The sequence below is a fragment of the Haemaphysalis longicornis genome, unplaced genomic scaffold (genome assembly GCF_048455015.1).
Source record: "Haemaphysalis longicornis isolate Haplotype H1 unplaced genomic scaffold, Haemaphysalis longicornis Haplotype H1 scaffold_10, whole genome shotgun sequence".
Taxonomy (NCBI): Eukaryota; Metazoa; Arthropoda; class Arachnida; order Ixodida; family Ixodidae; genus Haemaphysalis; species Haemaphysalis longicornis.
The window spans coordinates 156356527-156373544 of record NW_027526204.1 but is presented as its reverse complement, the minus strand read 5'-3'; the positions used below and the strand labels follow the sequence as shown (position 1 = coordinate 156373544).

The 17018-nt window shown below is 49.6% G+C and overlaps 1 protein-coding gene across 7 annotated transcripts in view; it reads right to left on the bottom strand.

Moving 5' to 3' along the window:
• Nucleotides 1–17018, bottom strand: part of Strump (WASH complex subunit strump) — a 164710-nt gene that overhangs the window by 109640 nt on the left and 38052 nt on the right. For all 7 annotated transcript variants that reach the window (XM_077691422.1, XM_077691427.1, XM_077691424.1 and 4 more), the window contains exon 13: nt 16755–16921. In XM_077691422.1, coding sequence (XP_077547548.1) covers nt 16755–16921 — 167 coding nt within the window. The remainder of the gene's footprint in view (nt 1–16754; nt 16922–17018) is intronic.

The window sequence follows — 17018 nt, the reverse complement described above, 5'->3', positions numbered from 1 at the left end:
CAACGCGGCATGATGGCTGGGGGCCCCGCCAGATGGACAAGTCAGGGGCCCCTCGAAAGGGTAAAAGCAGCTTTCCAGGCGTGGATTCCCCTTTTCAAGGGTCCACACTCGACCAGGGACGCCTGTACCCGTCAAAAAAACCGGTGGGTGCCCGGTGGTACCAGGATTCAAACCCGGTACCTCCCGCATACGAGGCGAGTGCTGTACCTCTGAGCCATCGCTGCTGTTAAAAGTTCCTGCGTTTTTGCAGCCGCCCCTTTCCATAGGGGAGATTTCCTGTGCAAGCCGGGTGAACGCGAGGAGACTTTCCAGGCTTCTTCGGTCTGAGTGGAACCGGCAGGCACGATTTTTAAGAGACTGCCTGCGTGTGTGCTGTGCCCCTTCTGTCGATGCGGTTGGTGTCGGTGGGTCTTTTTCGCAGTGGAGTAAGCAGGCGGATGAACTTACAGAAGTTCTGTGGAGGATGTTGTTCCCAACGCTTTCGAAGAAGAAGCGACAACTTCCTTTGGATGGCCAAGTCTTGGTTCTCGGTGACTGTCAGGTTCCCAACCGTTTCCACAACGTTCTTCAGCATGGGCCAAAGTTCTGCCTTCCTCCGGACCTCACACCGTTTGACTAAGTCGCTATGACCCGCTCCTGCTCGCGCCTTGCACTGGAGTCAGATTTCACCCACTTTCAAAGGGAGTGTGTGAAGGTGATTGCAAGTCCAGATGGGAGGCCACAACGATGTGCACAGCAGGGAGCGATGGTGAACTTTTTTGCGACTAGTGGCACGAGGGTCCTTGTGTCTGACAAAGGGGGCTTTTTTGTGGTGTTGCCTGAGGGAATGTTTTCTCAAAAAGCCAGTGCTGCAATACAGAAGAATTTTGTTCCAGTGACTCTTAAACCGGAGGCTGTAAAAAGGCAAGCCCTTGAGCTCACTAAGAAGCTGAACCTTCTTGGCCTAGCAGCTTCTGTAAAGAAAGCCAATGGGGTGCAGCTGGGCGTGTTCTTCACAGCCAAGTCCCACGAAACGGGCATTCCGTTCAGGGCCATTGTGTCTGAAAGCCAGTCGAGCATGAAGTTTCGGGGTTCCTATTGATGCATTTGAAGACGCTGAGCCTTGCTGACCCATTTCTTTTGTCCTCTTCTCAGCAGCTGGTTGAGTTTTTGGAAACGAAAAACCCTGGGCACTGCACTGGCTTCAGTGTAGACGTTGAGGATTTGTTCTACAGCCTGCCGCATGCCCAACTTATGCAATCCGTGAAAGACTGCATTACTGTGCTGAACGATGTGGTTGCTTTTTTAGATCGCTGCGGAATTTCGGGTGAGGGACTTCTTGAACTGTTGGAATTTTACCTGCGGTCCACTTTCGTTGAATGGGAAGGCAACGTGCATATTCAAAGATCTGGAGTTTGTATTGGTTCAAGAGTGGCGCCAGTTTTAAGCGACATTTTTCTCAGTTATGTGGACAGGTCCCTTGAGCGTGCGCTTGAGGGTACAGTTCTAAATGTGTGTAGATATGTTGACGACCACATGGTCTTCTGCCGCAGAGCGGACTTGATGCGGGACATGATTGATATTTTGAAGCAGTTTAAGCAGTGCGGGATGGGGCTGAGTTTCACCACTGAGGTCCCTCCCTACTGATAACGCTATATTTGGTTCTAATTTTCGGTTCAGACCACGTTTGCTGGGAGTGCAGCCCGAGGAGTGCAAAACGCCTTTTGAATTTCTCCTGTCACTCGAAGACAGTCAGGAACGGTTTAGCAGTGAACTGCCTCAGGTCTTGATTGAAAAAGTCGTGCCAGCACCGACTGCAGTCCAGCTTTTTCTGTCAGGTGACTCGCCTAGAGCAGGCAGGGTTTCCTGAAGAAGTGTTGGCTTCGGCAGCGCAACACGTTGTAAAAGACATCAAGCGCCCGCATGGACTCGCTGAGGGAGAGGGTGAAGTGGCCCGTCGGGACGAGAAGAAGGTGGTTGTACCTTACACCCGTCGTGTGGCTCACCGATTAAAAAAGGTCGCGGGGAGGTTTGATGTCAAGGTAGTGTTCTCAGCACCAAACAAATTGTCCTCTTTGTGTGGGGCTATTGCAAGAAAAGCCAACCAAAAGAAAGAAACTCGAGCAGACGGGTGCGGGGTCAGGCATGGAAAACAATTCGTAAAATGCGCGAAAGGCGTTGCTTACCAAATCCCGTTTGATTGCGGCGGATCCTACGTAGGCCAGACGGGCAGGTGCCTGAACATCCGCCTTCGAGAGCACTCGTCTTCTTTGAAGGGGACCCCATGTTCCCATCTATCTGACCACTGTAGGAAGCATGGGTGTGTGCCTCTGCTGGAAAAAACAGAAGTCCTGTTTAGGCACCCTCAGCAACGTACACGCGAGGTGGCAGAGGCTTACCGTATTTACTCGCGTAATTTGCGCACTTTTTTTCGCGAATTTAGGGCCTCAAAAAGGGGGTGCGCAAATTACGCGGGTATATTGCAAAAAGTCCAAAATAACGTGTAAACGGTCCTAACGCGGACTATACAAATAAGAGAAAATAGAGTATGATAGCACAAGCGAACGATACTCGTTTATTTAAATGCGTACACAGTCAAAAGTACACATGAAAAGTAGTTGAAAGTACACAGTCAAAAGTACCTACAAAAGTCCAGTCTGGTTGTGGTCTAGTCGGAATCGCTCGTCGAGAAATCCAACTCCGAGTCGTCGCTACGGCCGCCATCACTGCCCTCCCAAAGCGCATCATCCTCAGTTCCGTCAAGTGCATTCGACAGCCCCGTCTTTTTGAAGCTGTGCTCCACGATGCCGGGTGAGACCATGTCCCACGCTGCCCCGATCCACTCGCAAACCGTCTCCAGTGGCGGTCGCTTTATCCTCCCAGTGGGAGTGAGCCCGTGCTCTCCGCTGGCCATCCACTCGACGTACATCTTGCGCACGTAGTCCTTGAAGGGTTTGTTGACCGACACATCCAAGGGCTGCAGAACAGATGTTAGGCCACCTGGAATAACGGCCAGGTGGGTCCGCATGTTGCACAACTTCTCCTTCACACTCTCCACAAGATGCCCTTTGAAGCTGTCGAGCACCAACAGTGATGGCAGTCGCAGCAAAGCCCCCGGTCTCTTGCCCGAGACAGTGTCGATCCAGTCCTGCATCAGCTCCTCGTTCATCCACCCGTTTTCTTGGGCACGGATGTGAATGCGGGCCCCCAGCTTCATTTTGGGCACTGTCTTCCTCTTGAAGATGACGAAGGGTGGGAGTTTGCGGCCATCCGCTGTCACGGCAAGCATCACCGTGCAGCGTTGTTTTTCGCAGCCAGTAGACTTGATGGGTACAGACGAGACGCCTTTCTCGCTCACTGTGGTGTTGGGCGGCATGTCGAACGTCAGTGGCGTTTCATCAGCGTTCCCAATCTGGGACATGATGAAGTTCCCCGTTCGGCGTAATCCAATCACGAAGTGGTGAAACAACACAATTTTCTCCTCGTAGTCCTGCGGTAACCGCTGACAAAGGGTCGTTCTCCGTCTGAGAGACAGTTGGTGGCGTCTCATGAACCACGTCACCCAGCCTCTGCTCGCCTTGAATGCCGCAGCAGGGATCCCTTTCTCGTGCACAATCTTTCTTGCTTCAAACTGCAGCATCTCGCACGACACGGCAAGACAGGACGGCCTCATCTGTTGAACATACTTCAACAGCTCTTCTTCCACGGCAGGAAACTTTCCTTGCTTTGGTCCCCGAAACGCCCTCCTTCCAGGTTTGGTATTTTGGAGGGAACTCTTCTGCTTCTTCCAATACCGCATGTGGCTCTCGTTCACGTTGAAGTGCTTTGCGGCGGCACGGTTCCCTTCTTTCTCAGCAAACTCAATGACACTGAGTTTGAATTTCGCCGTATAGTTATTGTAGCCCATCGCTACTGTAGCAAAAGGTGACTGACTGACGGCGACGGCAAAACGTGAACACAAAGGGAGGATTCCGTCGCAGCGCGCACGCAGGAAAGAGGCAGAGGATTCTCTCGCAGCACAAACGCAGGAAAGAAGAGGCGGCAAGGCGACACCGCGGCAGGGCTGATACGCCCTCTCACACCTCCTATGCAGAAATTAGTGCTTCCAACTCCGCGTCTGCCTTTGTGTGTGTTGTGTGCGAGTTCTCACGGCGCAAAAGAAAGGAAAGGAGGAGGAAGGCACACACTCGAGCAGTTTCGACTCCCAGCGGAAGGACGAGAGGAAGGGTGTGCATGTGTCGGGAAGGGCAGAGCAGGGGAATGTAGCCGGGTAGGGCGCCTGGATGTTCCTCCTCGCCTGCGCTCCGTCACAGAGAGGCGGAGTGGAGGCGCACCCAGACACGGAGAAGGGAAGAAGTGAGAAAAGAATGAAGGGACTATTGGCGCGCAGCATCATGTATCACTACTCTCCCATGCGCCATGCCACCGTCCAAAGCGTACTTGTTAGTGCGCATGTGCCAATGGGTTCTCTTGGGCGAGACAGGGAGCGCAAAATATGCGAGTAAAATTTTTTTTCTCTAAACTTGGAAAAAAACTTAAGGGTGCGCAAATTATGCGAGTAAATACGGTACTTTATCTTTTTGTGCAATAGGAATAGAACTTGTGTAAGCGCCCCATCTGTCGCCCTCCTTCATGAGGAATTCGCCTATCTTAAAGATAGCATTCAGTGAAAAGGCAGTAAATTTCTTGGATTCGCAATGTTCGGTGCTGATGTTATCGATCTGTCTACATTCGCGCGGATCATCGGGTAATTTGTTGCGGCGCATGTGATTGCTGTTTTCTTCCCGATTGCTGTTGAATTATGTCAGTTTTGTGTGTATGATGCGCCCCAAGCGTGCGCTGTGTCGAGATTTTTCGTTTTTGGTTTCATTAAACTTAGTTGTTAGTAAGCGCTCGTCCTGTGTAGTTCTTCTCTTTGTCCCGCGTTTTTCTGTGCTTTTATTTAGCATGTCTCCATACCAACTTGCCCACTTGTCGGTGCTCCTAAGATTCATTACATACACTCGTCGCGAAACTCCGCTTCCGAATCTGGGCGGAACGGGCCTCCCTGCTCTGCTGAAGCTGAGGGACCGGCATGGCACCTAGGGGACCATGACAGACCTTAAGGGACCCAGAAAAGCCTTTTGTAAAAGTTACAAAAGGCCTTTATTGTCGCGTAGTACCAATGTAGCGATGCAATGCCGTTGGAATTATTGATCTATACTCAGTATTAGCTGCGCCACCCCTTGCCGATCGATTCCTCCTCCCTCTCTGCTTCTTTAAAAGCAGCTGGAAACACTGGGAATAGCCATGTGACATCGCGACGCTCGACTTCCGTTCTCCGCTAGCTACATTCCTGCGCCTAGGCACGCGTCAATCGCTGCTGCAGACCCGCCTTTGCCTCGGGATCGCGCAGGAAGGAGGACGAGCAACTGGAAGCCAATGGCAGTGACTTTGCCGGCGACCGACGATCGGCCAAATCGGGGGGACGCCTCGCCGTTGCGTCAGCCGCAGTCGGCATTGCGTCAGCCGCGGTCGGCTCGCTGCAGCGGCGCGCTCATCGGCTGAGAAAGGCGATCTTCAAAAATTGTTTACAAATTATCCGTACAACGTATGGGGCTCACACTTGGTTCAAAAATCCTCCGTTATGTGTTCTACCCCCTGAATGCATTTTATTGCCACCTTCACAAAGCTTCTCTGGGTCCCTTCTGGGTAAAACAAAGCTTGCCTTTCAAATAAGAAATCATAAACTAGGCACCATTTCCCGCTTTTTCTTTTCACGACTTACAGCAGCAGCCGCAAGAACTTGAGTACTGCTTCAACTTTCTGCTGACAGATGGCTGGCTCGTCAACTCGCCCCTGTTTGGCCCAGCGCAGGGGGGGGGGGCAACCGCACACCAGCTGGCGATACATGGCGCCTCAGGGAGCTTCCCAACAGGGGCAGTACTCTCAGATTGATTGTAGGGTTTAACGCGCCGACGCAACGCAGGCGATGAGGCGCGCCGTAGTGGAGGGCTCCGGATTAATTTTGACCACCTGGGGATCTTTAACGTGCGCCGAAATCTCGTACACACGGGCGTTTTTGCTTTTCGCCTCCATCAGAAAAGCGGCCGCCGCGGCCGGGAATCGAACCCGCGACCTCGTGCTCAGCAGCGCAACGCCTTAGCCACTGAGCCACCGCGGCGGGTAGGGGGCAGTACTCTCAAGTTTTGGCCGTTTCAAAGTGTCCCTTCTGAGCGAGCCCTGACTGGCTAAAAGCAAACGTCAGGATGTGATGCAACGCAAGCACGGCGGAGCTACTGCGTTGAACCGCAGCATCAGATGATTTGAAGCGGACATTTTCGGCAGTTCAAGCATGAATTTACCGGACATCGCACGGTTGTTGGCTCGCCGACGCAACAGGCCGGCAAGAAAACATGTTGACCTGTTGAAAATGCCTGCAGAAGCATTCCACCAGCATTTCCATCTACTAAAGATAACTGTGCAGTGGCTTTACGACAATCTGCAAGACGGACTGAACCTGGCCAGTGGCAGCACAGCTACTTTCGTTGCACCATCCTTCCAGAACACTGAAGTGAACGATCGTCTGCTAGCTGGCTAACGGACGGCAGGTTACACATACCAGCTTAACGTTCGTAAACATTACCCAAAGCAGGCATGTAGCTAAGAAACAAAACCACTGCCACATTTTTAAAGTCTCTCTTGGGCTACTTGAACAGGAAAATTTTGGCCTGTCTGTCTGTCTGTCACTCAATTCAGCTGCCCAGTCAAATCTATCCGTCTAAGTCCGGTAGCAATGTCAACATTCTTGAACAAGAACAATACACTGAAGCAAATATGAAGTAGAAAATCAATGCGTAAGTAGTACTTGCAGTGTTCCTCACAGAAAAAAATCCTGGATGCTTGATTATTGCGATAGCAAATGCAATGCTACATCCACTGCAAAAAAAAAATTCACTCCGCTTGCCGTCGCCCGCGCCACTATAGCTCCTGGTGAAATTTTAAGAAATCAAACTGCCACAGTAACGAAAGGTTCTGCTAGATAGGTACCACATTCCACTTGGAACACATGTGGAGCAGGGCAGCATGGTTCTATAAATGTTGCAGTAGGCTGCCTCGATTCATGCAAGCCTCCGCCGTGCGGTGGCGCTGGCATCATGGCACCTGTCCTGGAGCAGTGGAACGCGGTAAATTTAAATTGACTTGAGCAAACCGCTAGCATGTTCATATTGGTTGGAGTGAGATGGGAGAGGAACAGCATAAGAGGTGAGCAGGAAAGAGAAGGGAGGCATTTACTTGGCAGGGGCGCCAAACGACTCTCGTCTTTCATCGAAATTTGCAACGAGATGAGCAGATACACAGTCAATTTTTTCACTCGGAGAGTACCACAGAAATTCCAACGCCATTGAGGCTCTTGGGAAAACTCGTGTCAGCATGCTGTAAGTGCGCCGATGCCCAAATACGTAACAGAGAGTGATTATCTTGATGCGCAGTCATTGTCGCGGGCAGAGAAATCTTGGTCAGAGTGCGAGAAAACTGAGCAGCCGTAGCGTTGCTTACACTTCACTGCCACAGAGGGGGGGGGAGGAAGGGAGAGAGAGAGAGAGAGAGATGTGGTAGAGGGTGCCAGGTGGTAGAGGGTGCCAGGCTGGGGACAGTAAGCACAGAGGGAAGGTTGTTGGGTGGGGAAGATGAGGTGGAGGTGGGTGTGATGTTGGTAGGTATTTGTCTAGAGACGCCGCCAAGTTGTAGCTTCCTCTCTGGAGAGGCGCCAGTGTGGTGGTGGGAGGCTGCGGCGAGTTTGCTTGTAATGGGAGAAAATCTCTGTGTAGCTGCTCAGTGGGTGGGGTTTATCTTGAGGGGGCAGACATTGGCCACTGTCGGCAATGGCTCGGTGTATCAAATCGCGAGCCGCGGCATGAGCCGCTTCATTGCCGGGGATGGCGGCGTGTCCAGGAGACCAGACGATGAAGATATCAGGGGTTGTCGAGCAGTTTTGGAGAATGAGTAGGGCTGATAATGATCTGGTAGTTTCGGCAGGCTGTCTGTGAATTGGCGAGGATGGTAACTGGTTGAGGGCGGGAAGTGGCGGCCAGGGCAACGGCTAAAACAGCTGGCTGCAGCTGCCATCTTTCGACATTCGTCCCCTTGAGGTGAAAACTTTAAAATTCATTATAACAAATATCTTGTGTTTAGGTCTTCAAAATTCGTTCAAATAAACACATAAAAGATATTTTAAAATATGTTCAGTTGCTTAAATGGTGTTTGCAAAAGCAGTAGTGCAACTGCAAACCAAAGCGCGCCTGCAAATGGAAGCACAGGCACATGTGCCATTAACCTTGCGGGACATGTGAAATTACCAAAATTAGTGCCAGAGGTGGAGGTAGCTGGCATTGCTTGCGCACATGCAGTAAGGTTACCGCAGTGCCGACGGTGGCACCCTGCACTTGTACATCATGACGGAATGTACAAAAAACAAACCAACTCAGAATAGCGCCCAGGGTGTACGCTGAGTAGCTCTGGGGTCAAAACATGACAACCTTCGAACAGAGCGCCTCAAAGGACTTCTTCCCATGACTGCTTCTTCCAGCCATGTAGCTGAAACTTGCACTTCCTGCCCGGCGTCATGTCAAAGTAAAATTGCACGCATGGCACACAGCACAGACACGACCTTTAGCATGGAAAAGGGCACACAAGAGGCCGACCATAGACTCTTTTGGTAAGTATACTAGAGAGAAAACTGCACCTGGGAATCCATGTTCGCATGGGAGATTATGCGAATAGTATGGCTACTGGCTTGGGCTTGGCATGACATTTGGATTTTTAAGCATTTTCTTAGATTTGCTTCCTTCACTATGCATCGATATGCCATGGCTTCCTTTATAAAGCAGAGACAACCATTCCGACAGACTCTCAGTAAAAGGAATACGCTTCACTTCCCAGTGTCAAATAGCAATCTGGGCTCCAAGCATGGATAACCTCTCAGCCTTTCCGTTCGCTTTTCTCCTCCTCTTCTCCCTTTTCATGAACTTGAGCGCGTTTTATTTTTACCAATATAGTAACACTCTTCTTGGGGTTTTTGTAGCACTGTGTTTGAACTTACGGCCACTAAATCATGTTAATCCAAGCCAATGACGAAAGTAAGGCGAGCGTGTGGCATCATGGAGGTACAAGACTCCATGAATGGTCTTGATGTGAGCCACTTATACGCTAGCGCCAGATTACTCTCTAGTGTACCGTATTTTTGCTCGTACCTGCACGAAAAATGTGAAAATTTCAGTGGCAAAGTAGGGGTGCGGATAATACGCAGGGTTTTTCCTTTAATGCAGCTTCATGGCAATGCACGTTGTGCCGTGACGCTCATATGCAGTAACACTGACTAAGCCTTCAATGGCAGCAACTGCGCAAGTGATAGCTCTGGCGAGAGCAGTGACAATGAGTGAAAATTGTGACTTTTGCCTTGCAGTCAGTGTATTCTACTTGCTATATGCGCTTTTTCTGTCTGCATAGCACGTGATGTGTTGCTTGAGCAGTAGCTTTGGTGCAGCCTTTCCTGTATTAAATGTGCGAGCAATATGCGAGGATTTTTTTTTTTTCTCTTCTGGCGGTCTGAAAGTGGGGGTGCGGATTCGTTATAAAAATATCTTGTCATGTTTAGGTTTTCAAAATTCGTTCAAATAAACACATAAAAGATATTTTAAAATATGTTCAGTTGCTTAAATGGTGTTTGCAAAAGCAGTTGTGCAAACGTCAACCCAAAGCCCGCCTGCAAATGAAAGCCCAGGCACATGTGCCATTAGTCTTGCGGGTCATGTGAAATTACCAAAATTAGTGCCAGAGGTGGAGGTAGCTGGCACTGCTTGTGCACGTGCAGTAAGATTCCAGCAGTGCCGGCGGTGGTGCGGGTTATACTCAGGGGCGGGTTATACGAGCGAAAATACAGTATATTGTGATGATGATGATGTTAGGTTTTCTTGGCGCAAGGGCATCAAGGCCAAAGAGCAGCAGTACTATGGTGAGGATTATTCAAGTGGGAATATAAAGTACAGAATATATAATAAAAGGTATCTCAAATTTCTGTTAAAAAAATAATTGGTGTAGAGGGCCAAGTAAAAACAATTGTCACTGTGTCAGGAATTTTCTGCGTGCACCCCTTGCCACCGTCTTTGTGGTAGCAGTGAGAGGCCCTGCCGGGTTCTAGCGTGCGATGGTGGCTCGGCTCACGGGTGACATGACACGTCTGAGAGGTACTTATTAAGAACACGGTGAACAGAGAAAAATGGCTCGTCTGATAAAAACAGCAACGGGTGTTGAGGGACCGTGCATGTGTACAGTTCTGGGAAGTGAAGCTTTCTTTGCGGTCCAAGTAGCTTGCATTCTACCAGTACGTGAATGACTCCACACCTCAAGCAGCGTGGCTGTTCTGTTCCTTTCAATAGGCACGTGGTATGGCCTATGCGCAGTCTACAGAGAGTCTCTTATAACCAGGTGTCCCTTGTATCAAGGTTTCACTGCATTGCCCTTCTGTCTAAACTACTTGCTAAAGCGAAGCTGTAGTGTCCTCACTAATGCCGCTGTACGCCAATACATCCTGCAGGCAAGCCAACTTTCTCTGACAATGAAGATCATGGGTGAAGTGAACAAAAAGCTGTGGGTGATGTCTCTGTCACAGGAATCGGTAAAACACGAGCGGAATCTGCAGCTGAGCCCGATTCCTGTGGGTGTGCTTGGCCAGCACCGACAAGTGGGCAAGTTGGCATGGAGACAGGCTAAATAAAAGCGCAGAAAGGCGAGCGACGTTTTGCTGGCGGGTCGCTTCTGCAAAGGTGCACTGGCATCATTTCCATGACGGATGTAACGTCAGTGAAATCTTGGTGTATACCGGCATAAAACACTTTCGTGTTAAAATATAGAACCCGAAAGCGAACAACCCTAAAAATAATGTACTCTTTAGTACTAAAGTTTGCTTCCCCACAAGAAGACCCTGTGTGCAGGGGCGCACCCTTTACAGGCCGCTTGCTCCGTTGTACAGTTAAACCTCGATGTAACAAGTCGGTAAAATTCGTAATTTACTTCGTTACATTGAAATTTCGCTACATTGAAATTCTCGGTTATAATGAAGTGTTCATCCCGTGAAGCATTTCCTGAAAAAGAAAACATGGCGCGCATACACGGCCGGCGCACTGTTTGTGTTTCTATCGGTGCTTAATAGTCTACGCGGGCATCAGCGTGATCCGCATGGAGCGTTTTCTTCCCGCAAAAACGCGCCGCGGAGACCACCCGCGCGATGCGGGTAGCTCCAGTGACCGGTTCTAACCGCTCGCTGAAACGCAACTCAAGGGGCAAACGAGAGGGGTATGCGAGAAAAAAGAGCAGATAAAGTGGGCGAAATTTTGACTATAAAACGTCATACGCGCCGCTTACGAGAGCGCCCATCAATCCTTCGCGGCGGCCTTATCGTCTAGCCAGCCGGCATCCCCGAGCGCTTCGAAGCTCCCGCCATAGGGTGCGCGCCTCCCCATTGGCGAAACTGGTCAGGCTCCTCCCACTGCCGTCACTTCCCGCCGCCGGCACGCAATCGCGGACGCCGGTGTGAAAAAAAAAAAAAACGCGCGTGCAAGGCTCATAAAGATTTACAAATGCTTGCTGGGGCGACGAAACCCAACAAGCATGAGCGAACTCGAACGAAGTGGGGTCATTCCACGCGAAACGTCCCAGGCCAAAAATCGACCATTGCCAATTTCATTGAAAAAATTTGTGCTAGGTGCCGATGAAGTGTAGGAGGTCGGCACGGAGTATTTCCCTTGAAAAAAAAATTTCGGTCGTGGGAGCGCTCCTTGAAATTTCTGAAAACACGCAAAATGTGGTTGGAGATAATAAATTTTAAATAAATAGTGAAACTATGTGTAATGACAAATATTATTTTGGATCATTCCCCTTGCATTGTTCTTTGATGTGGGACTGTGTCTGAAGCTGTGTAAGTATTTTTGGCGTTGTATTGGCTAAGTAAAAACACAAAAAATGGCACGTTTTTAGGAATTTTTCGCAAAGGCACGGTGAAAGTGTCACCCAAAATATTTTTATCGTGCATTGATGTTGCCTTTGAGTGTCGAGTAAAAGTAATTTAAGCCGATTACAGAGCGTACTTTTCAAGCAAATTGCTTACAAAGATGCAAGAAAATGAGTTTTTGCCGAACTTCACACCTGAAAAAAGCCCCAAGGCCCTCGAGGTAAAATTACATGAGATGGCTCATTATACGCACCAGCACCTTGCCTTTTAATTTAGAAAATTTGATTCGGGTAAATTTTGTTTGGGGCAAGAAAAAAATTTTTAAAGTTCACAATCAGCCGCACTTGTGTCCACTTTGGAACTGCGCCCCCAACTCGGAACGCGTTCGTGCCGCCACCCCTTTTTGTGGCAGGCATGTGCACACGTGGCTCGATACTGAATGAACATTGGTTGTGTCGCTTGACAACACAAAAAATACACCGTAAACAACATGCTCCACTCTGCCACTTTTTTATTTGAAAGTCTTTGCCCAGTCACTTCCCATCATTGCAGTTTACATATTTAAGAGCGCAGTGCTCGGAATACAGAAACAAAATCAGCCTCAACTAAATGAAGAACTTTATTATTTCTTTGACGGAGCTTCTTCGCAATACAAGAAAAAAAAGTAACTTCGGGAGTCTCTTCTACACAAGGATGGCCATAAACTGTCGGCATAATAGAATTTCTTTGCCACTTTACACGGCAAAAGTGGATGTCACGGCGTTGGCGGCGCACTTAAACGTCTGATGGAAAGAGCATTTCTCCAGACACCTTCTCAAGATCAGATTGAGAGCCGAAAGGACCTGTATGCCTGGGCTAAAACAATATCAAAGGAATAATGGTTCCAAGTTCTAAAATACAAGAAACAAGGGCACAACTTGGTGGCAATCCCAGTCAAAGGAGCGCGACAATTTCATCACTTCAGACCAGCTACTCTTTCAACACTTTTTTTTACCATTGCATCCTAATCCAGCTAGAAAGAAATGAAGGTAAAAAAAAGAACAAGGCAGACTTCGTTGACGGTGATTATTCACCTGGTGAAGCGTTGAATATCTGTGAACAACAACAACAAAAAAACCGTAGGCAAAAGAAACAAGTGGCAAGAAATGGTATGTTTGCAGTGAGAAATATTGTGCGTTGAATTTTCTGGGGCTATGTGAAGTGTGGTGCGCAGGCAAAATTACTCTGCGATCGTTCTTCCTCCGCATCAGACAGATTAGGTCCAGCTCGCTGATAACTGCCACTACAAAACACTCACTTGCTGTGTTCACTGTACGAAGACCCAAAAATAAAAATAACGGAAACTCACACTAACACGCAAGACTTGAAAGTAGCGAAGCTGTAAGCAACAGTAGCGTGTTTCCTGTTTTCCACCTCAAGGCGTCGTTTAAGCCTCGCCACTTTATGAGTGACCACAGCTGGATTTTCATCTTCCTTCATCGCACACGGCTCTGCGCCGCACGTGGCCTCCTGGCCTCCATTCGTGTGGCGCGCTTATTACTGCGGCGGCGGCGGCGGCTTGCTTGCACATTCCCGTTCCCTCCTCGCCTATCTCTCCCCTGCCGTCTATCTGTCCCTACCCTAAGGCTGCTGCTCCGTGATGGGCACTTGCGGAAGGGGGTTGACCTCTAGCGCTCAATGTCAAAACTGGTCATCCCGCGAAGACTTGCCGAGATAGTGTAGTGTAGCTCCCACCACAAAAGTAGCAGAGTGGAGCATGTTGTTTACGGTGTATTTTTTGTGTTGTCATGCGACACAACCAATGTTCATTCAGTATCGAGCCACGTGTGCACATGCCTGCCACAAAAAGGGGTGGCGGCACGAACGCGTTCCGAGTTGGGGGCGCAGTTCCAAAGTGGACACAAGTGCGGCTGATTGTGAACTTTAAAAATTTTTTTCTCGCCTCAAACAAAATTTACCCGAATCAAATTTTCTAAATTAAAAGGCAAGGTGCTGGTGCATATAATGAGCCATCTCATGTAATTTTACCTCGAGGGCCTTGGGGCTTTTTTAAGGTGTGAAGTTCGGCAAAAACGCATTTTCTTGCATCTTTGTAAGCAATTTGCTTGAAAAGTACGCTCTGTAATCGGCTTAAATTATTTTTACTCGACACTCAAAAGCAACATCAATGCACGATAAAAATATTTTGGGTGACACTTCCACCGTGCCTTTGCGAAAAATTCCTAAAAACGTGCCATTTTTTGTGTTATTACTTAGCCAATACAACGCCAAAAATACTTACACAGCTTCAGACACAGTCCCACATCAAAGAACAATGCAAGGGGAATGATCCAAAATAATATTTGTCATTACACATAGTTTCACTATTTATTTAAAATTTATTATCTCCAACCACATTTTGCGTGTTTTCAGAAATTTCAAGGAGCGCTCCCACGACGGAAAATTTTTTTTCAAGGGAAATACTCCGTGCCGACCTCCTACACTTCATCGGCACCTAGCACAAATTTTTTCAATGAAATTGGCGATGGTCGATTTTTGGCCTGGGACGTTTCGCGTGGAATGACCCAGTGCAAAGCGGCGGCTTGCGGCGGCGGCGGCAACGCCAGAGGCGATTAGGCTTATTACCACCGCGGAGGATATTTGATGGGCGCTTTCGTAAGCGGCGCGTGTCACGTTTTACAATGAAAATATCGCCCACGTTATCTGCTTTTTTTCTCGCATGCCCCTCTCGTATGCCCCTCGAGTTGCGTTTCAGCGAGAGGTTAGAAGCGGTCGCTGGAGCTACCCGCATCGCGTGGGTGGTCTCCGCGGCTGCGTCAGCGCGCCTGTGGCTTGCGAGGCGCGTTTTGCGTTTTTGCAGGGAGAAAACGCTGCGTGCAGTTCACGCTGATGCCGATTAAGCCGTAGACGATTAAGCTCCGACAGAAACAGTGCGCCAGCCGTGTATGCACGCCACGCAGTTTGTAGGCAAGGGACTTAATCAAAGACTCCGTGGCTGGCTGCATCCGCGGCATTGGGCGACCCGTGTCGACGTTCGCGTTTTATTGGGACCCCATTTTGGCGCTTGCGTCTCCCAAAATCTACTTCTACAACTTCAATATCGTGCCTCGTTCTCCATGAAACTTCGTTACATTGAAATTCCGGCAAACAGGACTTCGTTACACAGAGGGTGAAAATACATGGTGTGCATACACTTGAAGTTACGAAAAATTCCGTGGTTTGTTACATCGAGGGTTTCGTTACATGGAAGTTCGTTACATCGAGGTTTAACTGTACTGCGTCACTTCCGTGACGGGTAAGGCGTCCCGGAAATCTTCGTGTATCCGGGAATAAAACACTTTTGTGTTAAAAAAAACGCTTCCCGTGGCCAGAATCGAACGTGGGTCCCGTTGTGTTAAGCCGGCATCTATCTGGTAGCTCCACACCAAGCAGCAGGTACCGATTTGCACCGTACACCCTGTGGGAATGCTGAATTATTCCCGCATTCCTCCAAGGCGGTCTCGCTCTCGCGACGAGTGTCGCGGCGCGCATGAGCGGTGGGGGGCGAGACACGGCTGTTTCGTCTTCCCGTACGCCGCGTAGCCCGCGGGGGCGCGCTGCTGTCCGTCGAGGGAGCGGAGGAAGTGGGGAGTGGTGGTCGCCTTCTGTTTTCCGCCAAAAAACCCGAGGGGACGCTCTCTCGGGTTCAGACCACCGAAGGAGACAGACGTAGGCCACCCCCGCTCCGTCGACCAGGGTCCCTTTGTTCTTTGTTGGAGCGTCCCCAGCCCAGGTAAGCCTGACCGACTTTTGTATTTTTTATGTTAGCGGAATAAGATCTTGCCAGTGTGTTTTTGTACGTCTTAGTGATTCATTAAATGTGTTTGATAGAGTTCAGATCTCCATTGTCGCCCGAACCCGCCGTGGCCGCTGTCTCGCGCGGGAGCCGCTAGGCGAAGCCCGCTTGCCAGGCTGAGCGAGTGAGGCGACCCCATAACCCCAAACCCAATCGTTAGTCCTACGGAGCGCACACCTGAGAGTTGCTGTGCGTATTCCAGAAGAGCGGTACGTGCGTCCAGAGAAGCACATACTCACAGTGTGGGACTGACGAACCGAAAGATCCGTCATGAGAAAGCTTCGTGTTGCCCCATCGTCCTCAACAGACGGAGGAGGGGTGCATGATTTTTTTTCCTGGCCAATCCTCAGTGAAGGCATTTTGAAAATGAGCATATGACTTGCAGAAGTACGTTGCTCATTTGCCTTAATAGAACAAATCCCACCAAATTTTCAAGGATTACATGGAACTCACTTGTATTCAAAGAGTTTCAAGGGCCCTGGAATTAGCGCTGTCAAAATTCAGTATATCCAAGGATTTCAAGGTGCCGTGTGAACCCTGCACCTTTTAGGTCAGCTTAGGGGCAGGACATGGCATGGTTAACTTTTTGCATTGCACTGACAGTGCCTGGCTTGTACCCATCTCGGAACAGAATATCACCACTTCAACAGGGGGCGTCTCACACGCACCACCAGGCATAGGTGGCAGAAGTTGTTTGAACTGAGGTTTTACAGCGGCAATGGGGGCAATTTTAGATGTCATTAATGCGACCCGAGGCTTCCTTTTGTGAAGCTTTTCTCAACTTTTCCCAAAGCAGCGATCTTTTGTGCCCGACTGACTCGTAGAAGCTTACCTGTCTCGTTCATTTCCTCCTCCTCTACTTCGCTCCCAAGATATTTTTGGGCTTTCAGACCCCTCCGATTACACCTGCCACAGTTTTGCCACATTGGACGCAGCAGTGCCCCTCCTCACCTGTCGATGATCTCCCAGGCGTAGGAGAGGTCCGCGATGACCTCAAGGGTGACGAGCACCTCCTCCTTGACGTTGATGATGCGCAGCATGCTGTGCAGCTGCTGCCGCGTCTCGCTCAGAAACTGCTTCACCTGCAGGTTGCTCTCCAGCTGGTGGAACTGCTCCACCTGCACAGCCGCCGCGTCCCTCCTCACCCGTGAAGCCAGAGGCTAGCGTTTGTTTCAAGTAGTCCCCGACACTTTGGAGCTCCGCCTTTCTGGTTAT